The 26787-nt window shown below is 35.1% G+C and overlaps 6 protein-coding genes across 6 annotated transcripts; 3 read left to right on the plus strand and 3 right to left on the minus strand.

The window, feature by feature from the left end:
* The first annotated feature begins 938 nt into the window (after positions 1–938).
* On the plus strand, positions 939–1736 carry Tsp_04022 (retinol dehydrogenase 12). Its single transcript, XM_003374788.1, has one exon. It carries the CDS (start codon positions 939–941, stop codon positions 1734–1736), a length of 798 nt encoding a protein of 265 aa, XP_003374836.1.
* Positions 1737–1951: 215 nt separating this feature from the next.
* Tsp_04023 (60S ribosomal protein L19) lies at positions 1952–3818 on the minus strand. The gene is made up of 7 exons (XM_003374789.1): positions 3793–3818; positions 3149–3230; positions 2785–2873; positions 2545–2635; positions 2333–2472; positions 2160–2270; positions 1952–2078 (listed from the first exon to the last, which is right to left on the minus strand). The coding sequence occupies exons 1-7, from the start codon at positions 3816–3818 to the stop codon at positions 1952–1954; spliced, it is 666 nt and encodes a 221-aa protein (XP_003374837.1).
* Positions 3819–4882: 1064 nt separating this feature from the next.
* Positions 4883–11108, plus strand: Tsp_04024 (putative thrombospondin type 1 domain protein). Its single transcript, XM_003374790.1, has 18 exons — positions 4883–5024; positions 5086–5351; positions 5933–6140; positions 6463–6563; positions 6618–6742; positions 6822–6962; positions 7035–7172; positions 7247–7424; positions 7632–7798; positions 7882–8315; positions 8483–8586; positions 8663–9010; positions 9060–9315; positions 9381–9429; positions 9500–9649; positions 9689–9844; positions 9899–10437; positions 10714–11108. The coding sequence occupies exons 1-18, from the start codon at positions 4883–4885 to the stop codon at positions 11106–11108; spliced, it is 3897 nt and encodes a 1298-aa protein (XP_003374838.1).
* A 1565-nt stretch (positions 11109–12673) lies between these two features.
* On the minus strand, positions 12674–13595 carry Tsp_04025 (sodium/potassium-transporting ATPase subunit beta-1). Its single transcript, XM_003374791.1, has 5 exons — positions 13513–13595; positions 13241–13379; positions 13070–13177; positions 12898–13005; positions 12674–12808 (listed from the first exon to the last, which is right to left on the minus strand). Exons 1-5 carry the CDS (start codon positions 13593–13595, stop codon positions 12674–12676), a joined length of 573 nt encoding a protein of 190 aa, XP_003374839.1.
* A 3642-nt stretch (positions 13596–17237) lies between these two features.
* Tsp_04026 (choline-phosphate cytidylyltransferase B) lies at positions 17238–22699 on the minus strand. Its single transcript, XM_003374792.1, has 14 exons — positions 22550–22699; positions 21893–22001; positions 21656–21772; positions 21306–21457; positions 21019–21243; positions 20821–20955; positions 20065–20142; positions 19857–19966; positions 19681–19799; positions 19414–19623; positions 19289–19356; positions 18797–18997; positions 18459–18708; positions 17238–17425 (listed from the first exon to the last, which is right to left on the minus strand). The coding sequence occupies exons 1-14, from the start codon at positions 22697–22699 to the stop codon at positions 17238–17240; spliced, it is 2112 nt and encodes a 703-aa protein (XP_003374840.1).
* A 1225-nt stretch (positions 22700–23924) lies between these two features.
* On the plus strand, positions 23925–24479 carry Tsp_04027 (putative eukaryotic translation initiation factor 4E-3). Its single transcript, XM_003374793.1, has one exon. It carries the CDS (start codon positions 23925–23927, stop codon positions 24477–24479), a length of 555 nt encoding a protein of 184 aa, XP_003374841.1.
* Positions 24480–26787: the final 2308 nt, after the last annotated feature.

A 26787-nucleotide genomic window follows, 5' to 3' on the forward strand; every position in this document is an offset into this window, starting at 1 on the left:
CAAATTGAAACATCGAACGGCAAACAAAAGAACTCAACTACGAAGACGAACAAACTATTTATCAGCATAGAAAAAACTGCCCATTTAAAACAAAAATGTGCATGTATCATCATAAAGTTAATTCAACAACGAAAGATACACAGAGTGAATTGTCTGACACAAAAATATTTCTAGCACAAAATAGTAATAATTCATTCACTTACCCATTTTCGAAAAACATAAGAATTCAGCCATTCATCTGAATCATTCTTTAAAACTACTGTATTTAAGAACGTAATAACATAGCACCAGAATCGACAGCACAAATGAAATAACTGATTTCCACTACAGTATGAAATTTACTTTTCAAATACAAACTTGATTTTTTTTGGTTTTGAGTACTGTAAGAAGTAGCAAAGTGAACTCAATATTCTGTTCAATGAACGATGAATTTCTTTAGTTTACGTACTTTGGCAGTATTATCTGCGTCGACTTTGATTTTATTATACTTTAAACGTATAAGAGATTCTCATTTAAAAAGATGTAAAAGTAAAAAATCACTTCACGGAAAAGTGGTTCTGATAACCGGTGGCAGCTCTGGACTTGGTCAGTGTTTTTCTGCACATTTAAAATTTACATAAATTTACTATTATAACAGCATACTATTATTACCTAGTTAAAAGTGTTTATTATTTTGTGCTACTGAAAACGATGCTCTGAACTGTGCATACACTGTTAAATTTGTATATTTGCATGGCTTATTTATATATTAAATAAATGTTATATTAAAGGCTGTTTGTATTTGTTATATAAAGGCTGGTAGATAAAATCTCTCATAGAATACACATTCAATCAATATAGACATTTTAAAATTAGTTCTAATTGCTGATTCATTTGAATTGAACATTCATTTCAAATAAATGAAAGCTTTTCGTTTAGGACGTCAGTTGGCCATAGAGATGGTGAATCGCGGTGCAACAACAGTCATAGCATCACCAACTGAAATTCGAGGTCGCAGGGCAGTCGACTACATAGTATCGAATTCTAGTTGTTCAACACCGAAAATTACTTGGCTTCCTTTAGATTTAGCTTCTAAAGATTCTTTAAAAAAGTTTTTCTATAACTTTTGCCGCCAATTTACACATTTAGATATTTTAATTAACAACGCCGGCGTAATGTTTTGGCCATATGACGTGACTAGTTATGGAGTGGAATATCATTTGGGTGTTAATCACATCGGTCCGTGTTACTTGACAAAATTATTCTCAGATATGTTGAAGCAGTCCAAGTCGGCCAAAGTGATTTTCATATCATCGGGCAAATACAAGAGCGCGCAACTGCCGATCAATATGGAAACTCCTTCTCCAGAAGAGTACAACATGCACAAGCAATATGCGACAAGCAAACTTGCGAATATTTTGTACGCGATGGCGTTGGACAAGCAATTCGAAAGTTCAAAGGTGCCGATCAAAGTATTTTCAGTTCGACCGGGCTTTATCCGAAATACCGAATTAGGCAGACGCATCAATGGATTTCTGATCCTTTTATCCTTTCCGTTCATATGGTACTATTCCATCACAGCAAAACAAGCTTCTCAGACAGTTTTACACTGCTGTCTTGAAGACGATATACCGTCTGGTAAATTGTACTTCAATTGCGAACTAGACACAGATGGAGAACTGCTCTCAGAGGAGAACATGCGTAATGTTGCTCGTAAAACGGATGAAATCATTGAAAATGTATTTTCTGAAACTTGAACAAACATTACACGCTTCTTTCTTTATATAAAATTAATGATAAGTATGCTAAACAAATAAAAAATTAAATATGTTGTGTTCACACTTTCAACGCATCGTAATTGTTTCATTATTGATAAAAACAAAAGATAAAATGTTTCAAACCATCACAAGCCATTTTATTAGAATCAAGCAACACCGCATTTGAAATACAATATCTGGGCCGTAAACACAGTTTATTCCTTTCTCTCGGTTTCTGCAGGTCTCGGTCTACCGTGCATTTCTGCCCTTTTCATTTTCAAACGTTCTTCTCGACGCTTACGTGCTTCTTTATTTTTCAGACGACGAGCTTCTGCTTGATCACTACAACAAACACATTCAGTATTTGAAATATATAATGAAATGTTATAGTGAATGAATTTAAAAAAAATTATTTTTGCATACGAAAGAGCCTTTGCTCTGAGCTTTTCAGCTTTTTTCTTGAAAATGTATTCCATCAATACACGTTTGTTCTTGAACGTGTTACCTTTAGCTTTCAGGTACAAATCTCGGTAACTGTGAAGAAATAAGAACAAAAAGTAAGCTGAACAAGTGAAAATAAATTGCATCAAATTTACAGATGCTTGTCAATCTTTTTCGCTTCACGATATTTTCGCAACAGTCGGCGCAAAACTCGAATACGACGAATCCAAAGAACCTTTGACGGCATTCTTGCATTCGCTGTACCCCTGCGCTTACCGATGCCCATGTGTCGTCCCTAAGTGTGCAAGCAGAAAAAAAGCAAAGCAAAATTGTACATTCTTTTAATTTATAAATTAACAACAATTACTTTTCGTCGTGCTTCAAGACGCTTACGCGTACGGGCACGAGAATGTACAGCAACTGGCTTCTTAATAATAAGACCATCTTTAACCAGCTTTCTAATATTTTGTCCTGAAATAAATACATGGTCAAAGCATAAATAGTATTGCGACAATGGAGTATAAAATTACGAAGTAAATAAAAACTAATAACTTTTGCCAAACCATACTAAGATTCACTACATGCAATCATGTAAATATAAATAAACTGCGCGCAAAGTACTCGTGTGCTTTTTTTAATCACACCTTTGGGGCATGCAACAGAAGAAAAGCAGTGCAAATTCAACAAATGCACGTACTATAAAAAATATGAAAAGTAATATAAAACATACATACATAAATATATAGTTATATTATGTAAAAACTTCATATTTAAACACAATATAAAAAAATAAACCAATTTTACTCGAATTTGCATTGGAAATTTCATTCGTCTCATTAGGATCCAACCAAACTTTATTCTTTCCACATTTTAGAACGATAGAGGCAAGCCTCTTTTGAAGTCGTAAGTTACTTAAATATGCAAAAGTATGATTACAGTTTGATTATTTAAAAAAAAAACAAAAAACGTACCTCATCACAACGCATCAACCGGACAACACTGCTACAGTATGACTCTATAGCATGACGTAAAGCAAGTACAATTGTTAATTTACTAAATATTGTAAAGAAAGCAAATACTGATTAAATTCGATTTTAATGCTTCGCTATTTGTGTTTCTGCTCATATAGACTATTTATATCTGCTCATATAAACTAATAAGTATTTTTTTGAATGCTGCTTCCTCTTCTGCGTTGTTTTCAACTTTTATAAAAATTTTATGAATTTAATTTGCAAAAATATAAATTTACGATAATATTTTTTACTTCATTAATTCATTATGTAATATTTTAGTAAATATACTTATTGTCAATAAATCGTTACATGTAAATGATGAACATGAACTAGGTATTACTTTTATGACAAATTTTAAATGACGGAAAGATGAATTTTGTAAAAAAAATTACATTAATCAAATATCTTTGAAACTGAAAACCATTAATATATGATACATTCAACTATTCATCTGTCATTACTTTTCGTGTTATGATTTCAATCGACTGACTGGTAACTGCAAAGTAACCCAAGACACTTTTTGGACGCGCAAATTATCTTAGGATTTATTTACCTAAATAAAGTGAATTTTAAATTTTAAATTGAAATCAAAACTTTCAAACATGACTAAGCGACACCTGAGTGACATTTTTCCAATGAAAATACAATACCATACACAGAAAGAAAGTCATTCATTTCTGAAGGAAAGACCCAGGGCAAAAAAACGACCTTCATTTTCAATGAAGAAACCTACTAAAAAATGAAATTATTTGCCCAATTAGAACTATTGACATAATTGCTTGTACAGTGACGACACCGATAAATGTTTTAAATTGTCGTCGATTTGATGAATATCATCCAGTTAGCTGGCTAAAAATAGTTATATTATTTCCATGTACTCTTAAAAACAGCAATAAAATAAAATGCCCAAAAGCAAAAGAAGTTTCACAAAAAATTGTTTCATTTGCAATCAAGTGGTGTGAAAAATTATTTTCCAGTAAAAAATTGATAAAATACGTGCGAATTTTGTTCAGTGTGGTGAAAAAAAAATTACAAGAATCAATCTTAAAAAATTTAAGAAATCACTTTTCAAAACCACAAGACAAAAACGTACGTGATAATGAATAAAATGGTTTTTTAAAATTTCATCCACATCACAATAAAAAAAATTACATTGAGTTCTATGAACAGAGAACACAGAAAAATCAAATACGAAAAAAAATCAATTATATAAATCTGAGAGAGAGAGAGAGAGAGATGACTTTATTTAGTACATAAGCCTAATAAAGAGATGTTATTAAAATGGATTATTGTTTACTTTTTTTTGAAAGCTTTCAATAGCATGCATTAAAAATCTGCTGAAATAGGAAACTGATTGAACGATGAATAATGAAAAAGTATCAGAAATCACCGTTTATCAAGTCGACTATTGAAAAGCAAGCTCAAGTTGAAAGCAACTGTAAAGCGTGATCAAATGCCGCAATGAGACATCGCATTGTCCATGCCAACCAACCCTCGAACTCATGCCACGCCCACTTGCTACGTTGAAAAAGCAGGTCAGTGGATCAGAAGGGCCCCGTTTTGCCTGAAGCTGTGTTGCGCAACTGAAACCAGCGACCTGAAACGATAACCGTTGTCACCAGTGATGAACGACGTTATGAGCCATCATTGCAACGTTGACGACCGTCGATTTGGCAAATCTTGCCCAAAAACATGACGTCCCGTCGTAATCATGGACTGTTTACGATGCTTATTGGAATTTTGATATTTGGCTTTTTGCTCAAAATCGCTCTGCTCATCACAAGTCGTCGTTACAATCCCAATCCGCTTCATTTGCATGATGATCCCGAACGCCGTATGCATCAAATGAAAAACATTACAATTAATAAATACATTCTTCAATTTACTTTTTTCAGTGTCAGCTTATGAAAATATTCAAAATTTGAAAATTGATCGCAGCAAGAATACCTACAATGAAAAACTACTTGTCAGCTTTGAAGCGTTTAAGCAACATTTCATGCTCGTCCTCACACCTGTTGACCCATTGGTAAGCAAGGGAGCAAATTTTTTCATTCAAAATGGACCCAAGCGATCATCCCTTCTACCAAGGCATTGTCATTTTCATGGTCATGCAATTTCACATGGCAACAAATCAGTAGCCTTGTCTATCTGCAACTCCATCGTAAGTATTCATTCCGCTTTTTTCCATTGTTTCTTTGTTTCACTTGCTGCTAAAAACAAATTTCATTGATACTTTCATACTGTTGACAAAATTGTGATATTCAAAACCGACAAATCAATCAAGCATCATTTCACTGCACAGGAAATATATCACAGTTTCAGATATAACCTCTTCTGGTTGAATGAACTGAACTGAAAAAAAAATTAATAAATGCAGTGTATATTATAAATTATTTTTTCAACTACAGCAGAGTTGAAATAATTTTTATGGTGATCATTTTGCTTTCTTTGTCATCGAGCTAAATGGAAGCTCAAAATTTCAAACAAACATTTTCAGCTAATTAACCAACAATAAATAATCTGAAACATACACTGCTCGCTTGGTATAACTCACCTCTGTAACCAGTGTACAACAAAGCCAACAAGTTTGTAGGCAACTAGTTTCGATGCAGATGAGTGATGAAATGGTTAACGATCGAAATTTCTATCAAAACACTGATTATGAATTAATTGTTCAACATGAAAAATATACATATTTATTTATTGATTGCACAAAAGCAATTTTCTATTTCATTTTTTCAGAGAGGTATTCTGATTTTGGACGACCATTTTCTCGTAATTCAACCTCTACTTGATCATGGAAGTAAAATGCCAAGTCACGAGAATCATAGTAGCCATGTCATTTACAAACGATCCGCTTCATTGAATGGCTTTCAACAGAACGAACTGCTTCAACATATCGAAGATGTTTCATTCAACGTGGTTCAACCTGAACAATTCTGCGAAGTCAGTAAGTAGAAAATATTTTAAATACTGCATATGAAGCCGCTCAGCACGAACATTTAAATGAAAAGCAAAATCACTGTCTGTCTTCTCAGCTCCACCACCATTGGAACAGATGCCGTTGCTGGTGCAAAATGATTTTGCTGGTCGTACATTGCCGGATACGTTGAAACTGGAATTAGCTTTATTCCTCGACGACCGACTGTGGCGTCGTTTTGAAAAACTGCACAAACATCATGCCGAATCCGAACTACAAGACTATGCACTTTCCCTAATCAACAATGTAAAATGATGCGAATTAATTTCTGAAAATGTTGAAAACTTTTCAGAATTCTTATTGTTGAAGGTAAATTTGCTATATCGACAACCAACAATTCGTCCAAAGTTGAACATCGTCGTGGTTCATCTTGAAATGTGGAAAACAGAACCAGTGAGTCGCAAAAATTGTTTTCATTTAAATTCGAATCTTTTCTCCATTTTCCAGGAAAATCTCAATGCCCAATTGCACAAATATGGTGAAGCTCAATTTTTTCTCGATCAATTTTGCCAACTGCAAGGACGCTTGCGAAAAGCCGGTGCCCACTGGGATCACGCCACTCTGCTCACTGGGTAAAATTTACCGTGAATATAATAATATTTTCCAACATCCAACGTGCACCGCTGTTTCAAACTTGATATTCCATTTCAGCTATGATATTTATCATACGTCGACCAGTGTAGCCGGTGTGGCGCCGGTGGCTCGAATGTGTGATACACAGTTCAGCTGCTCGTTGATCGAAGGAAATCATCTCGGCAGATCATTTGTTCTCGCCCACGAAATGGGTCACAAGTGAGGGATATTCATTTTCATAGTACTCAAGCTGCGCCGATTCATCCATTCATCCATTTGTACCAAATCTAGCATGGGCATGCTACACGATGGGGTGCAGAACCAGTGCTCGCAAAGCTGCTGCTTGATGTCGCCGGTCAATGGCGCCGGTCGAACAAATTGGTCACCTTGTTCAGTACGAGAGTACCAATCATTCTTGGTTGACATCACGTACGTATTCAAATTTCATTGCTTAAGTAACTGGATGAAAAAAGACATTGATTCATTATTTTTTTCTGTCGCAGGAAACCAGAAAGTACAATTCCAAATTGCCTATCCAATACCGAAGAAGTGTCACCTGCACTGGTGCTGGGTTCGACAATCCCTCAGCTACCTGGACAACGTTATACGGCAGATCAGCAGTGTGAATTTTTCTGGGGAGACGGTTATTTAAATGAAATTCCGGATGGAAAAAGCCGTGAAGTATTTCAAATTCATATTGAACAAAATATTCGATGTAAAATTTCATATTCAACCATAGGACATATGCCACGTGTTGTGGTGTAGCAACGGTGGCGCCACAATCTCTTCAGCTCATCCCGCACTCGAAGGAACATGGTGTGGAAACAAAAATGTGAGATGCGTAAAATAACAATTGTACTTCATTTGAACAAAAAAAAACATATTCAGTGGTGCCGTAATGGAAAATGTGTGCCGTGGTTCAAAGACGAAGCTCCTGAGCCTGTCGACGGTCAGTGGACCGAATGGTCAAGAGCCCAACACTCTCGTTGCTCGGATTGCGTAATCGCGAATGCAATTCGCCTCCGAAGTGAGGTTCGCCACTGCAAAGCTCCGGCGTAAGCGGATCATGCGTACTTTCTGCTTCATTTTAGCTCGTTTTTGAAAAAAATACAACTGATATTCCAAAATTGCATTGTAGGCCAAACAATGGAGGACGGGACTGTTTGGGATCATCAATAAGAGGCTTGCTTTGCCGAGGCACGGCAGATTGTGATCAATTTTCCAAAGCTGACTTCAGTGATCGAATATGTGCAGCAATTCGAAATGATCCTGAAAAGCCAGATCCAGATCTCAGCGGCAAAGGCTTTCAACGTAAAGATGAAAAAACTTATTGCCAATTTTCAAAAAAGTGTATATATATCATTCTTAACAATCTTTCATCATGTACAGATCCATCCAGTCCCTGCAAAGTGTGGTGCCATCTTCGTTCAACTTTACTCATTCGAAGCAAAGGCAAATATCCAGACGGAACCCCATGTGGCGTGAACAAATACTGCATGGATGGAAAATGCTTAGTAAATGAATGCTCTTTTTCACTGGAAATTGTTCTTCTTCACATGAAAAGCAGTTTTGGTTTTTTTTTTCCTTTTCTCAAATTTAGAAACTGATGTGCAATGGTGAAGCAGTAGTGGCAAATCAAAATGACTGCCCAAATTATTCTAATGAAGAAAAGTCCAGTATTGATAACTGATTGATGATAATCATAATATTTTCCCCATTGTTATGAATACTTTTTTCAGCTACAGTTATCCCTATAGACGGTGCATGGTCAGCATGGTCATCATGGAGCAATTGCTCTGCCAGTTGTGGAATAGGTACACAAATAAGAAAGCGGCAGTGTGAAGTAAACAGTTATACGGAAGAATCAATGGACTCGAGGAAATATTGTACACAAAAATAATGAATGACTTACCTTTCAGAATGGCAAATGCCTGAACGGTACGTCGATTGAAGAACAAATCTGCAATGGTGTCGATTGCTCATCTTGGACAAGTTGGAGTGAATGGAGCAAATGCAGTGCTTCTTGTGGTAATGGGGCTCGTCTCCGTTCTCGAACTTGTCGTACTGATCAACCGTGCGATGGACCTTCGGTCGATTTTGAAAAATGCACCGGAACCAACTGCTCCAGCTGGTCTGAATGGTCAGCCTGGTCAACTTGTTCGAGAAGTTGTGGCGTTGGCAAGCAGTCCCGAAATCGTCACTGCAAATATGACTTATCCGCTGAATGTGATGGTCACTCACAAGAACTGAAAACTTGCAATGATCAAGTTAAATTATATATTTCCTTAATTTTCGAATTAAAATTTACCAATTCAGGACTGTCCCGTTTTACAAGGCAGTTGGAGTGAATGGTCCAAATGCACTGAACAGTGTGCAAATTCCGCAGGAACCAGAACTAGAAGTCGCGCATGTTCACCAGATCACCACGCCAGTTGCGTTGATTCGAAAGAAACGCAAACTGAACCCTGCTTAGGTAAAGAAGACTGTCCCACATGGCTTTCTTGGGGTCCGTGGAGCGCTTGTACAGTTTCATGTGGATCAGGAATACAGACACGTCTACGTACATGCCTACGTAATTTAAATTCGCTTTGAATTAGTAGTGCTGCATCCAAATAGACTTTGTTTTCCATTTTTAAGAGCAAGAAACGGCCCTCGTTCTTCTCGATGGTACTGCATTATCAAACAGGTAATGCAGATCAATTTGTATCATTAACTGGCTTGTCTAATCTCATGGACATATTATTTCACAATATCAGATGTCCAGGAAGTAATATAGAAAGTCGATCATGTTCAACAGAACCATGCGAAGAGAATACACAAAACGAAGATCCTGCTTCTTGGACCGAGTGGACACCCTGTTCGGCAACGTGTGGACTGGGTGTGAAAATTCGCCGAAGAAATTGCAAGTAAATTTCTGTTGACAATCAATGAAGTTGTCGTTTAAGCAGCTTTCGTAAATTTACTAGTGATCAATCAGAATGTCACCACGGTGTACAAAAAATTACATGCGAACTCAAGCCTTGCCAACAGTTGGATGCTGAAATGGAATGGCAACCGTGGAGTCCATGTTCCAGATCTTGCGGCACTGGATACCGTCATCGGTTCGTTCATCATCGATAACTTTTTCTTCTGCTGCGCTATAATTAGACTTTCAGAACGCGATCGTGTGAATCTTGCTCCGGAAAGGAGATGACCCAACAGGAACCATGCAATACATTCAACTGTTCAGTAACTGTAACTTTAACCACTGAGCTGACCAGTCTCGACCAACCTAGTTGGTCTGAATGGTCACCTTGGAGTGAGTGCTCGAAAGCTTGCGACGGTGGTCGACAAGTGCGTAGACGTCAGTGCAGCACAACACTGCAACAGTGCAAAGGATTCGCCGTCGAAGAGACCATTTGCAATGAACAATCGTGTGATCAAAATCAATCACAGCAAGAAGGTAATACTACGACATTTTTGTTCTTTGATCATACATACGAAGCAGCAATATTTATGCAACGTCGTGATTCAGTCATATCAAAAGCAATGTCCAACAACGCGCAATGGTCCAGCTGGTCAGAATGGAGTGAATGCAGCTGCTATAAAAACTTAAAAATTCGCCTACGACACTGCATTGTGAGCGATCCCAAGACGATGGGATTTTGTTTAGGTCCAACTTATGAAAAACTCACTTGTGTACCTGAAAAATGTAGTAAGTTAAACTGAAGCAGTTTTGTTCAATTTCAAAAATAATTTCAAAACAAAAATGTAAAATTCAAAAAAAAACTGTTATAACGTTTTAAGGTAGCTTTTCAACGCTTTGAAGTTTACTTTAAAGCTTGAATGTAATTTTATTGAAACGTTTGAAAAGCAAAATTGTCAAAAAAGAAACTGAACAGACAACTTACACAAATTTTACAGAACACTTTCGTAGAAGACCATTTGTTTTTTTCAACGCAGATTTGAAAATTCATTTCAAAATTTTCAGAACCAACAGATGGAAGCTGGACTGAATGGTCGTCTTGGAGCCATTGTTCTCAATCCTGTTCTTCTGGTTCAGATGCTGTTCAGACGCGTTTTCGTGCTTGCGCAAATCCTGTACCAAGCAATCAAGGCTTTTATTGTCAAGGATCTGCAACTGACGTGCAACAATGCCCAGATTTGCCACAGTGTTCGAATGGTATTGTAAATGTTGATAGCCACATGTCTGTGATTTTTACATTTTCTTTTTTCATTCTTATTCCAGATCAAACTGAAGGTACATGGACAGATTGGTCAACTTGGACTGATTATTATCAAAGTATTGGATGCGAACGCAAGCGAGCACGAACAAGGTGCCAACCAGAAATGGTTTCTTATAGTTCATTCAAACGGTTGAATTAAAAATGATTTTCAGGTACTGTTCAGGTGGAAAGTGTGTCGGCGAAGATTTTCAACAACAAACCCGCGCAAACTCGTCTTGCTCAGGTTAAACAAAATCATGCTATTTTATAATAAAAATGAAAAAAAAAACAATATTCTTCGTTTGTTCTTGTTTTTAAGAATCAGCTAAATCCGCTTCTTGGACATCATGGTCAGAATGGTCGAAATGTGCAGGCACTTGCGACCAGTCGACGCAGACTAGACAACGAAGTTGCAAAGTGAAGGACACCGCCAATGTCCACACCAGTTCACCAAATTCCATTTCTCTCACTGGAGCATGTATCGGTGAAGCTTGGGAAACAGCAGTATGCAAGCGGGCATCGTGCGCCAACGGTTCGTTTCTGCTTTTATATTCCATTCAAATGTTCCCTTTTGTGGATGCATTGGCTTTAAATTTAAGAACCACTCGATGGTCAGTGGTCAACTTGGTCTGAATGGTCGAGTTGTTCGTCGCGCTGTACGGCCGGCTCGCAAAGTCGCAGACGAAGCTGCGATTCGCCCAGGCCAATGAACGGCGGTACTGACTGCCTTGGTACCGCCAGACAAGTGAAATCTTGCCAGCCCACTGATCACCGCCACTGCACTGCTTCAGTGCAGCATTCGGAAACGATGGAAGTGGACACGAAAAACTGGGAAAATAGTTTTGAAAGTCAACATTCGACATTACTGTAAAAAAACAAAAATCAAGTTCTGTAAATTTACAGTTGTACAGTTTATTTTTGATAAAAATGCACAAATGGTGCGACTAAAAAAACAAATAAATAAATAACTGAAAAACACGAACAACGCACAATGGACAGTGCTAAAAAACGCGCGCATCGTCAAAATCGGTCACTACTTTGAGGAAGAAAACTAAAATCGAACGAACAAAAACTCTCGAGACACATTTACGCACTTCAAATGTAGTTTATGGAAAAGAAATCAATATGCTAAGAAGATCAACTCAAAAACTGCATTACAGAATTCAATTCATGAAAAAATCAATTCTGAGTATAAAATAAACAAAAAATCAACGTCGCCATGCCATCGCTATCTTCTCCAAAATCACCACCACCAACTGAATCAAACACCTCAAATATGTTTTGATACAAATTTTTTATATACACTGCCTTTTTACACTATACAGTATACCTGACAGTCATCTAATCAAAACAAAAATATACATATAATCTAACAGGGAGAAAATGTGTAATTTTTCAGACTGAAAAATACACTCCAAGTTTGTTATCAATTGACGTTGATTGAACGTTCAATGTATTAGTTTTGGCTTCAACAAACATACACAATTTGTCCCTAAGATCGAGAAAACAGCACATATATATATATATATATATATATATATATATATATATATATATATATATGTAGCCAAAGAACCAAAAGAGAAGCACGCGACGAATAAGAAAAAAAAGAACAAAGCATGGCCGTGCGACAATCAAATAAAATGACTAAATGAAAAATAAAGAAAAGATAAACTAAATTATGCTTTTGCAATTTTTTGGAGAGGGGGGGGGCAGTAGAAGCGGTTAGCTATCAATAAGCAGTTCAAAGTGGACCATGCCCAGCCTGTAGCTTCGATCGTGCATTATGTTATATGCGTAGGCTTTGCATTCCACTTCAATTAATATGCCTTTTGGTGGACCAACAAATTTTACCAAGGCCTGGAATAAAGCCAAAACAAAGACGTATAAATTTATTTGCTTCATTTTTTCAAAAAAGAAAATATATACAGCAAAAATTAAAAACTTACGAAGGGTTGATGATAATTGGGCATCACACGATAAGGAAAAAACTTATGCGGAATGCCAGTTGGAGGAATATACTGCAATGGCCCAATATGTTCTTGATCGACAGGAAACTTGATAAAAAAACATATTGCAGAACAATATCAATAAAAATTAAAACAGAAAAAAAAATCCTACCTCGCCTTCACACGCAATTGCCACGTCGGGCGTACTGTAATTATAATGATCTTTGATCGCATCCGGTGCAGAATCCTTCGGATACGCGACCGGTTCCCAGCCAATAAGCTGAAAAATAAAAAACAAATTAAAAACAGAATGAAAATAACAAATTTTCAAAATTGAAATTACTTTATTCAAAGTCAGTACAATGCAAGGTGTAGCATTTTTAAAACCAAAATCATCCTTCTCACCGCAGCCTTGACTTTCAAAGTGTTCAATCAAATCAAATGCACAAGCAATGTGCGTGTTTTCACGATTGCTACTATTACTACCAATACATTGCCGAGTATCGTTCAAATTTTTATATTCTTAATAATAATTATTAATTTAAAAAGCAATAAATCGAAAATATATTTCGTCACTTCTTACTTGCATAGAACTGTCGAAGCTGATCTACATACTTTTTGTAAGTCGACGGTTCACTTCGATTAAAGTAAATCAACGTCGATTCAGGATCATCTCTCAACCATGGCTGATAGCCCATACCTGAAACGCACAGCATGGATCATAGATTTATTCAAAAAGAAGAAGAAGAAGAAGAAGAAGAAAATAATCGAAATCTTCTCAATTCAAAGAAGCAAATCTACCGCTTTTATTATAACACTAACACTGAAATCGAAAAAAAATATTAAAATATTATAACAGTATTTCTAATTGTATCAAAAGTTTTTGATTAATTTAACATTTGAAACAATTTGTAATCAATGAAATTTACATTTTTTTTTAAATTTCAGTGACAGCATTGAATGTGTGCTTTCAATTTTCATTACTGTATCCTTTGAAGATCCTTTTGCCAATTCACTTTATCAAAACTGGTCAAAGAAAACAACGTTGAAACGTCAATATGCTTCGAATAACCAACATGCTTAATGCCTTTGCTATTAATTACTCGTCAAACTGGAATAATCGAAAAATTTTACCTGAAAATCCTGTCTTTAGTGAAGTACAAAATCCCATATTTTTGTGTTTTTCGACAAGAAAGAATGAATCAAATTGACAAGAGTTACCGAATAATGCATATATTAAGAAATGAATAATTAAAAGTAAAAAATAACAATTTTTTGTGCTTATTTCACTAATGTTGATGTCTAATTAACATTAAAGCAGCCGTTGAAAGCCACCGCCCCGGCGGATTTGCGGCAACGGAGCAATTTCAAAACACGTCACTGGCAGTCACCACTTCCTCTCCAGCCTGAATCGCCCAAGCGTCGTCGTGGGCGGTCCATCTATACAAGCTTCTTCATCGGCTAGCAAAAACTGCAAAGCCGTCTGTGGTGTGTGTTTGCGCTCATGTCAGAGCCAATCAATACCAATGCTACGACATGAAAGTACGTCAGCAGAAACACTACCGGCCATACTTTGCCAATGGCCACATCCGCCACAAACCAAGACAACGCGCATTAATCAAAAATTCTCCACACGACAGATTTGGTTCAACAAAAAGCTTTACCCCAGAAAAAAAGCAAAATAATAAAATAACTTGCTTCGAACATGCTGCCCAAAACTGACCACACAGTATATATATACATATATATATACATTACTAGTATTCTAACCCACATTTGTTGTGCAGTCAGGTAGACAAACAAGCACAACACATCATATTGAAAATTGGAAAAAAAATCCAATTTGTTCATCAAAAAATCATGAGATGCTTGCTTATTGGATAATTAAAAATTAAAAATTTAACAAATACAACTTTTTGATATAATAAATGTAAATTTATATTTGAAAATTATAATTCATAAATTTTCTTCCACTGTCAACGTCAGTCAGTTGCCTAGGGGACCACCCAAACAAGTCAAAGATTAATCAAATACTACATGACTCACCTGGATTGATACCGATGATCGAACCTTTGCCATAATATCGAGGCGTTTGGGTATCGGTCAACTTCAAGAAGATGGCCATATTGATGGCAAAAAATCCAGCCAAACATGAGTAGAAAATTATGTAGAATGCTGTGATTTCAACTAAAATTCAAAACATAATTTCACAGTGCCGCACAAGGACAAGAAATAATTATTACAAAATGCGAAGAGATACAAGAATGCACCTAGCAATTTATTTACGTAACCCAAATTCAACAATACTGCATAATTATTATCAAAATGATTATATATTTATATATTATTCAGTACAAACAATTCACACCGAATTCATTCGAAGCCAAAATTTCATTTAAAATGCTCAATCCGCCGTAAAAGCAACAACAATAACAACAACATGAACAACAGGTGTGAAAGATTCAATGCATGATTGGCAGAACATTGTGTTCAAAGAACAAATGCTCATTATTTATTGAAAACAAAATTATTCACAACTTCCATTATTATTATTATTGCAATTTTTACAAAGATTAAACCGAAAAAAATTCTTTTCAAACTCATTTAGATAAAAATTGATTAGCGCATTAACAACTGCTTACGAATGCTAAGATGAAATAACAACAAACAAACCACGCAAACCGAATCAACGCTGTCGACTGATAGCTGAGGTCAGAATCGGTACATCCCATCCAATATAAAGCAAATAAAATATAAAATGACAAGCTAAAGCAACTCAGCTGAATCAAACGCAAATACAACTGGTCAGAAAGTGTAAACAAACTTTTCAAAACATGCATTCAAAGCGACAGCATTCAATAACAAAGCTCTAATAGCAAGTTCGAGTGTTAATGCTAATTCTACATAATAATGTTATGGATTCGTTCAATAAGTAAAATAATATTTGTAAAGTAAAGCAAGAAAAAAAACTCATATCTGTCGACAATGACAAAAATACACTTACACCAACTGCGGCCAGTTCGTCCAAGAAAAGTTTTCTCTTCAGCGTTGTAAATGAAATCGATAAGACTTTGAAATTTTCCTTTTTCTTGCTTCTTCGCCTTTCCCGGATGGGAATTGGCGAAATCCTTGTTGTCCATGGACCACCGACAAACAACAATGGTCACTTACAAACCAGATATACAGTAAAATTATTAAATACAAATGTGCAGGTACAACTAAAAAAACAAGCAAGACAATATTGATATGAGCAATCGTTTATAAGTAATGAATAACTAATTCAGAAATTTTATTCCTTAAATTAAAATATTTTCTTAAATGTAATGCAGAGCATCATATCCAATTCAACCGTATGAACTTTACTTGATTGAAATGCAATATCATTTTATTAAAGTAGTAAAATTGTTTTTTTATTTCAAGAATGTTTCAGATAATTATTATTATTTGTTATGTTGTTCTATTTTTAACAAAAAATCAAATAAAATTTAGAAATTAGTAAAATTTGTTCCATTATAAAAATTATACTTAAATGAGCTATACTGTAGTTGTTGCCCTTTTTCTCGATGTTTGTTTCAGTTTATTCGTTAGTGAAAATTCAATTTATTGCTATTAAACATTAGATTTCAACGTAGAGGAATGTATTAAATTCTTTGAAATGTTTAACGCAACTGAATCCACAGAACATTTTTAAAAGAAGAATCTTTCAGATATACTGTATGATGTTTTTTTTGTATTCGGTTTGTGAATTGTAATAAATATTTTTTGTGGTGTGTGTGAATGAGTAATTTTAAACGGGAAATTTTTAAACGAGTAAAAATTGTCATCGAAATATTCTTAATTGATTGAGATGTTCAAGTGTTGGGTGGGCAAGTTGTGAAAAAATGAAAAAAATTATTGTAGTGCATAATACTGTCGCAAGTTGACTGTCAATTTTCGTGAAGTATCCGCAAAAATAATTTCACAGCGTGATTGAAACGATATTAAATATTTAATCGCTGAGTTATTTTAAATTTTACGAGGTTGTTTGGCTTCCGTAACTGTAAAACTAGTTTAATAATTTTCATGGGCCCTGATCAACCTGATTGACAGCATAACGTTTTGTAGAACTGGTCGAAAGCATGCTTCGATTAGAATGTTACACATTGGAATGTAAAATTAACTGTCCATCAGTTAGTGTTGTTAATTTGATTTTGTTAAGCTGTCGTCTGTCGTGTTTGATTTTATTTAATTTAAACATGATTTCCGATTATCATTGTTTTTGTTGACTTTTTGTTTTACAACTTTCAGTTGTTTGTTTGTCAATTGGGAATAAATTTCACAAAGAAGAAGAAAACGTTACGTCACCGGATCAAAATTGTAATCTTTAACCTTAACAATGCTTGTCCACCAGTGAATATTTTCATTCCATGTAAGACGTCCATTTGTTTTGTTTTTATCATTTTGAAACAATGTCCGAATGACAGAATCTCGTAATTCTTATCTAAACTATGCAGCTGCTGCTTGTGTAAATTTCGAAATTTGATCATTTCTGAAATCATATAGGCGATATTGTTTTGTTGTAGGAACGTTTACAACAGTCGAGTCGATCGATGAATTACTCCCACGCACGTAAGAGAAAGCGAATTTTTAATTATTCGACTTTTCATTTGTTGTCATTACTGTTGTTCATCGGATGTAGATCATTTGGACCATGGAAACGACGATAGTCACGACATGCCGATGATGATGATGTCGATGTCCTTTCACGGCGGTGTAAATGAAGTGATATTGTTCAGTTTTTGGAAAATCACCACACTCGGAGGTTGTTGTTCTTGTATATTATACTATACTTTCCACCAACAAACAGTTCTCTTCTGTAGGTTTGCTAGGATCGATTGTCGGCATCTTTTTGTTGGCTATACTGTACGAAGGTTTGAAAGCGATGCGAGAGACGATGCTTGAAAATGCACTTGTGGAGCAAAATCTGCGGAAAAAAAATGGAACCGTCATCGACCACGCCGACAACTGCCGCCAAGGTATCGGAGAGACGAGCCAGAATCAAACTAGTGACATCGAGCTGTTCACGTTGAAATCCACAAGACACAGGTATTGGAAGAATCCGGTGGCGTTTTTCAAGCCCCAACAACAACAACAACAACAGTCAAAATTGGCTTTCAGGTTGAAACCATTTTCCACGGCCCACATCATCCAATCCACGTTGCACATGATTCAACTGTTCTTCTCCTACATGCTCATGCTTGTTGTCATGACTTACAATATTTGGCTACTTTTGGCCGTGATCGTCGGATGCGGTGTTGGTCATTTGTTGTTTGGCTGGCGTCGAATCACCAAAATCGAAACTTGCGAACATTGTCATTGAAATTTTTTCAAAAACAAAACAACACCAATAATAATAAGTTTACAATCCGAATATGTTTCACTTTGTGCAAAGAAAAAAACAGCAAAATAAATTTATTTATAACATTTTGAACACTTTATAAAGCACTAATATCTATCTGTTATTTTTTCAATATTATTGGAAATGTTTACTTCTTGTTCAACATGGTTTAAAAAAAAACTACTTTTTCTCAATTTTTCTCCTTTCTTGATTCTATTCGAACAACAACAACATCCTACAACAAAAACAAACCGTACAAAATTATCATCGCAACAAACAAAAATGACCTTTTTATCATTCGATTTGAGCTTATTATCTTTATTGTTGGTCGTCGACTTTGTTACAGTCGAAGGTTTCGTCGAACTGCGCATCCTTGTAGTTCGAATCCACGGCTTCGACTTGTTACAAAATGTAGAACCTTGCCAGTCAGGCTTCTGCAATTGCACGTGTTTATTCTTTATTTATTTTTTTTTGAAAATAAAAATATTAAAAAAATTTGCATAAAGAAAACAATCTTCTTACTCTGACTGATGTCGACTGATGACCTGTTTGGGGTTCTTTGTCAAGTTTCGCTTGACGAGTATCGGCAATTTTCGTATCCAAACAGCGCGATTTCGCACCAGTTTTTCCCTCCTGGACTTCGATCACTTTTTTCGCCGTCGTTGCCGGCGCGTCCTGCTTTTTCGACCCTTTCTTATTCTGTTTGGCGCTTTTAACTTGAATCTGAAATCGAGCGAAAATTTATTTTCCAAATCAAAAATTTTTTCCCTCCTCTCTTTTTCCAATTTGCATACTTCGGACGTTTTACGATTCGGTGTTGCAGCAGCTTCATCACGTTCGCGTTTTATGCGTTGCAAGCGTTTCTGGCGTTCAGCTTCGCGCTTCCAACGCGCTTCTTCTTTCTGTTTCTGCTTCAAAGCTTTTGCTTTCTTGCAAAAAAGAAAAAATAAGTTATAAGAATAAACAATATGCGCAATTTGTTTCGCAACACGCTTCAATGAAATTCACACTTACTCGCTTTTCCTTCAACACTGAATCATAGTAAATTGCCAACGGGGTTTTCTCGTGGAACAGCCACGGTTCTACAAATGTGAAGAAGTGAAAAAAAAATTTTCAAAAAAAAAAAACCGACAAATCACCTCTTTTCCTCTTCTCACGTCGATCTATTTCAGCTAATTGACTTTCAAACGATACCGTATCCGGTGCTTTGACGGGTGCGTTCAATTTTTCCACAAATTTCAAATATTCTTCACTCTGTTCAATCGTGCCTGCCAACGGATTGCGCTTGCCAACTACGCCGAAATTCTCTCGATAAGGTGCCGCTTCAACTATACCGATGCTTTCGTTGCCTGAAAATTATTTTTTGGAAAAAAATTAATTTCATTTAAAATATTAAATATAAACACAATCATTTTCGTTCGAACCGCAAGCATCAACAAAAACATAGCCGTTGAAAGTGTCACGGAATTGTAACACATCTTCGATATTCTTGAATTGTATATAAACTCGGGCGCATTCCCACTGCCTGAAAGTAAAGAGATAAAAGAGAAAAAAAATCGTTCAATTGAAACAAGAAAATTACTTCGGATAAAAGGGTGGATCGAAACGAAACGAATCATGAGGCGGCAAAGGAGAAAGAATTGCCAACAATTCTTCTTCAGTAATATACGGTGGCAAACGTCTCAAGATCACCTAGATTGTAAAAAATTTCAAATCAACTGCAACACCAACAACAACAACAAATCAATTACTCGAAGAGGAAGCATTTGAACCTTCTTGCTAAATTCTACCGTACCACCACGACGACCACCACCACCAGCAGCACTTTGTGATTTTTTCTTCGTCAACTCTGTCATGTAGTAACTGTTCTACAAAAACAATAAACAAATGCGACCAATTTCATCAATGCCAATTGGTCAATGCGAAGCATCAAATACGGCAAGCCGGTGTGTAACACGACACAGACAGTATAATGCAGTAGGAGAAAGGAGGTAAAAAAAAATTTTAATTTCACTTTTCTTTTTCAAAATCATCAAAATTCGCGTGAACTAAAAGTGACCGTTAAAATGAAGGGAACAAATAAAACTGTTGGTTCCACATCGCCGTTGAGGCACTTGGACTTGGATTCGACCACGCAATGCTCACATACACACACAATCTCCCTAGCAAAAAGTGACAAAACACTTTCAAAAAAGGGTGTTTTCATTTTAAAAAAAAATATGATCGGCGTACAGATTCTAAAAAGAAAAGAATCAACAAAATGCAAATTTTACGAAAAACGTTGAACAAGTAATAAAAGCGGAAAAGAAGCACTGGTTTTTTTGTTTTGTTTTGAATATTCATTCTTTGCTCGACGACAGACGGGTTTTGTTGTAATTCGAAGAACAAACGGAAATGTAATCTTCTTCGTCACTGAGAATTTCGTTGGATGCCGGTGACGAAGATCGACTGCCCAAAGCACCTCGGATGATGCCAAACGGGGTCTGTGTGAAATTTACGAATAAAAAAAATCAAGCGTATTAAAAAAAAGCTGAATGAAAACTTACAAGCTGACCGTCCTGTTGAAACATGTTCAAAAAATTGAAAATAAATTCCCTTGATCGATCTTCCCATTTGGTAAAAAACTCCTTGCCGCGTTCTTTCAACGAATCAATGTTATTTTGCAATTTGTACTTTTTTTCCTGAAAACAGAAGACCCATTTGCATTTAGAAGGAAACAAAAAAAAAGTAAAACAACATCTCACTGCAAAATATCCAACATTCAATTCTTTGGCCGAATAACCACGGGCCAAATTGCGACGTACATAACTGTCGTAATCTTTGACAATACGGGCAACGACGTCGCTTGTGGAAACCCCTTCGGTTCGTTTTGTTTCCACAAACACGCCCGCACGACGAAACGGTTCGTAGAGATCGTCGGACACGCCCGGCGCATGATACGGTATAGCATCGTGAGCAATGAAATCAATCTGCATAAATAAGTGACAATTTCAAAAAGTGAACAACAAAAAACCACATATATATATATCACTTTCATCTCTTTCAAAAATTCCATCGTGACAAACCAAGGTGCATTGCGATATACTTCATCCACATAACGGCAGTGTCGAACCGATTCGTACCTTTCATCTTCATCAGTGACCGTTTTCCCTTTATTCACATGGGTTACTTTGTCTCCGCAAACTATTCAAAAAGAACATTTATTTTTAAAAAATTCCATTACATTCAGTCAAATTCAAAATTTTGACAACTGTGAAATTACGTTCGACAGCACAAAACTTGAAATATTACAAACAGGACAACTTCTTGTACAAACGTCAAAAATCAAATGTAAACATTTTAATTTTTCATCAACAAATTTATCAAACAATTACTGCTCACCTCCCACAATTAAATACACATTTGGAAAAGCATTTTTCGCTTGCATCAATTGTCTAGCATGTCCATAGTGAAACAAATCATAAATACCATCCGCATAAACACGCACTGGACGACTGGCTGAAAAATGAAACGTTCATGAAAGAAAATCATCGCGATTAAAAATCAATACAAAAGTTCCAACTCTGTTTATTTCATATTAACAAAAATGTTCGCAAAATTATCCAATTTCTCACCAACCTTTCCCAGAACTTGCCAAAGCGAAATCCATCTTTTCAGAACAGTCGATCAGACGTCTCATTTCCACTGTTTCGGGATCATCGCTGAAAGGTGCCGGTGTGACGACGTTCTGTGCAACAAAACTATTTCACTGACACTTCAAATTCACATAAAAATTCAGAAAAAGTCGTCCGTACAAAATGCGGTTTTTTAACAGGCGGAATGTCAAAATCATTGTTATGATGATCTGGAAACATTTTGTGCTGACGTTTCCTTTCAGGATTCATAATTGATAAAGAATATTCAATTATGAGAAAACGCAAAACAAGTACAAGTCAATGATGAACTTGTAGCCAACCAAGAATACAAAAGTAATACAACGTAGGAAAATCAAGTTCACACATACAGTAACCATATGTAGTAGAGTAGTAGATGAATTTTCAGAAAATATAAGTTACTTTATGTATTAAAGTAGAAAAAGATGAAGAAGAAGATATTTCAGCTTCAAATTAACAATTATAAAATTTGAATTTTACGAATAAATTCAAATCAGGTAAAGAAAAACCAACACATGCCAGATCGGATGATTTGAAGCAGCTGAAAATTTCATTTAATCCTATTTGTTTTGATTTATTCTTGTAGTTTAATAATTTTATCGTAAATGAAAAGTGAACTTACTTCGACAGTGGCAAGATGGTGGTTGGATTGATCGATGTTTTGCATTGCATGTGGTTTCGTTTTCATTCTATTTGCGTCGATGTTCGCAGCACTAGTCGACGTTAGCGAAAAGCAAGCACCATTATACTCTGCGGATGAAAAAGCAAACATTATTCATACGTTTACGAGCAGAAATTGTAAATGAAATTGTTTTCCTAAGATTGGGGAAAGTTTCTTTTTCTTTCAATCGACTGCTCTGAACTAGTGACTTGGTAAAACTGATTCAAATATTCAAATGACGCGTATGTGTTGTAATGAACTATAAAAGAAACAATTAAAATACAAAACTGTTAAATTTGTCGAACAAATAAGCGTTTGCAAATTAAGCTGCGTAAAATTTATTTTTATCATTAAAACAACAACATCACCCATATAGCACGTGTAACTTTTAAAGCCCAAAGCAAAAAGAAATGAACGCGTCATTGTTCAATTAGCAGATATTATTACCTACGTGAAATGAATGAAGAGAAATTCAAATTTTTAACAAGAGTCGATCATTTATTCCTTCTAGTAAAAGCTAAATTAGCATCCATATAGCTTTAGCTTGAAGGAAACTGTTCTTCATTCAGTGTTCATTCGTGTAAATTTCGCAAACATGAAAGTTGCAAGTTATTGCAAAGCAGTTGTTATGTTGGAACAGATCATTTTGGTAAATTTCTCAATTAAATGATGCAAAAACCACTGATTTGGCGATAAATTTTGACCACAGTGATCGTGTTGATAAAATTATACAAAGCGTAGCAATTATTAAGCGATTATCATTTTATATGAATTGATAAAAATTTCGAATTGTTCATGTTGACTACGAGGGCGTTTTCCAGACTACGATCAATTACCACAAAAAACATTCGATTTAAGCAAAACAATTTGTTGATTCATAAGTAGTATTTCTTAATATTAAACTCATTTTTAATCTGGCTTTCTTTATTTTGCATTGCAATGTTTCAATTCAACATCATTTGATACCGTACGTATGTAGAAAAGAATTGCAAATGAATAATTTACATTGTCAGCTGAAATAAAGATAAATAAAACTGAAAATAAAAAAGCCATTTTTGTACAGACAAACGAACACTTGGCAATAAAATGCTAAAACAGTCAAAACCATGTTGGAGATTTATATTTTAAAAAAATAAATAAATATTAAAATATATAATTATTTTTTAAATAATTTTTTTTAATTTTTTTAAAAAAAGCATGTTCCTTTTTTCAAGTATACTGTACGTTTTTGACAATCAGGCTTGGATTTAAACTGACGAAACTTTAATGTGTATAAAAGGCGCCGCTCGAGTTTAAATGTCAGTTTGTTCGGTGACTGCGTTGGAGAGTGTTGGTCATGAAGCGGAAACAGAAATCGAAAAGTTACAAGTTGAATGAGACGTGGACAATGTGGATGTGGAAATCCGAAGCTGGACCGTCTTACGGCAACTGGGAAACCAACTTGGTGCAGTTGGAAAAGCTGCGGACGGCCGAAGATTTCTGGGAATTGTACCGAAAATTGCCAAAAGCGTCCGAGCTTCCAGTAAACGAGCACATGTTCCTGTTCAAGCGTTCCGTCGTTCCAGTTTGGAGTGATCCGGAAAATTTGGACGGCTGCCGAATCACGCTCAAGGTGGAACGTCAAGTGGACAGTGGTCAGCAGTGCGATATTTATTGGCACGAATTGGTCGCGGCCGCGTTGGAGAATCGGTTCGGCTGGTGCGATACGTACGTGAACGGCGTATCGGTATGTTCGGATGCCAATTTGTTCAAGTTGAGCATTTGGGTGAGGGCCTACAAGGGCGTGGCTATCCAGTGGATGATCCGGCTCGCCGCCAGTCGCTTCCTGGGCTGCAACATTGCCGATTTGACGGTCCACAAGGACCTGTCGAGGAATCTTTGCAAGTGGTAGAGAATTTTTGGTAGAGTAAATTTAATCATTCTTGTTTATTCTCAATAATTCTGCTTTTGAACAAATGAAAATGATAGTGAAATTAAAATTTGCATGTGAAATTTTGCTTTTTCCACTTGTTTTCCATTCAAACCTCGAACAAACTGAATTTAAACCCAAATATTTAAAATTCAACGTTGAATAATTAATTGTTCAATTTAAAATGGACAAATTTTTCAAATCATGTAATTGTGTTGAAACATCTCGTTTGACATGATGATTCATTTGTTCGATAATAATATCAAAACAAAAATTTCATAAACAAGTTGATCCATGTCCAATAGTGCACCTGTAATAGACACACTCGCGTATTTAAATGACAATTGAACGCGTCAAAGTTCTTATACACTGTTTGTTCAGCGAATAAAACGTCATTTACCATTCATAAATTGAAAACATAATCTAACAAAACAAAGCAAAACATTCAAATTGGCCTCAACTTCATTTCATTGACTAAACAAATCAACAGTCATAAAAATAATTTTTAAATAAAACAGAAATCATTCGATTATATTTCAAACTGAACAAAACTTACTGTAGCGTAAAATTTTGTCCACTTTTTGTTTCAATTTCGGACAGTTTTCATTTCCAATGTTCAACAGAGCCTAAAGTTTAAATATTGATTAATATAAAGAAAATTCTCATTTTCAACAAGTTTCTGATATTTTCTTCACCGTTATTGAATTTTATGTGATAAATAAAAAAATGAAATTAAATTCATCCAGCATGAATGAAATGAATAATGGAAGTTCATGCAAAAGTAAACTGAATAGATTTGCTAAATTATCTATCCAATTTTGATGATTAATTAGAACTTGGACAACCGGTTTTCCTTTTCAACAAAGCGAACATGTATATATAAAGGTGAAATTTGAATAAAAAGACAAACAAGATTCATTGATAAAAAAAAGATCACTGGAAATCACAAGATCATTTATGAATGTGACCGAGGCAAAAATAAAATTTTCAACATAAACATCAAATCAACTTGCCAAATTTTGAATAATAATAATAATAATAATGTATTGCTGTAATCGATAGGAGAAAACAGAAATTAATTTTTCTGAATGTTAAATTTCGTTCATCATGTATAAAATCGATAAAAAAGCAAGTAAAAGATAGTACGATTGTCATTTTTCTATTAGTGTAAAGATACAAGCTCGCGGGAAAAGTGACAAGCAAAGCGGAGTAGAATCAACGACGACAAATGCGTGCAATGTGCTACAGCCGACGACATTGTCACTTGGGATAAAAAGAGGAAAGAAGATCACTTTGATGATTTGCCAAATGGATCGTTGAATTGCAATGATGCTTACAATCAACTTGGATTTTTCACTCCATTAAAATATTTTTCAACAAAATTATCCTCATCTTTATTATACGACGTGTTTATTATTATATTACCACTAATAATAATAATAATAATAATAAGGAGAAGATGACGACGAATAAAATAATCAAAAGGACGAAATGTTTTCAAAACTTTTCCTCAATCAACGTGAAATATATTATTTGCATGCTTCAACGATTCATTGAATTGTGAATAAGCAACTTATCGTTTCAGATCGTCGGCAAAAGTCCCTTTCTTCTCTTCTTTTGTCTGCTTACTGAACAAACAGTTTTTCACTTAAATATACACAACAGCAACATCAATCAGTCGGTAAAATTATGATTAACTATTGTTACTGTCAAAAGCGGCCGCTTTGCATTTCCAACGAGCTACAGTAAAATTTTTTCACTTGAAGAGAAAAACAAGAAAAATTTACAACCTACAAAAAAATTCAATTCATACCATCTACAATTTGTCGAAGGAAAAAAAGATTAATGCAAATTTTGCTCAAATTCCTTTCAATTCACCTTATTACAAAAATTACGGTAAGTTATCGTATTTGTTGTTGTTGTTGTTGTGGTTCAATTCAAATTTGTCAACTTATTGATTTTAACCAAATTGACAAAATGAAATACTTTTTTTTAATAATAAATAAATAAATAAATATACAAAATAGTTTACATTATAATTCTAAATTTAAGTTGAAAAATATGACAAAAAACAATTCACGAACAATTTTGAAATGCAAATTTACAACTGAAAATGGGCAGTGAATGAAATCACTGCTATTTTGATTGAATGATGCAAAATTGGGAAAAAAGTATATTAATATATAAGTGATACAATATTGATTTAATCTATTCGTATTTTCAGTTTAACACCGTTGCGCTTTTTGAACTGAAAAATACAATTGGCATGTTTTAGTTAATCGGCTAATAA

This window comes from Trichinella spiralis (genome assembly GCF_000181795.1).
Source record: "Trichinella spiralis strain ISS 195 chromosome Unknown Scfld5, whole genome shotgun sequence".
NCBI classification, from domain to species: Eukaryota; Metazoa; Nematoda; class Enoplea; order Trichinellida; family Trichinellidae; genus Trichinella; species Trichinella spiralis.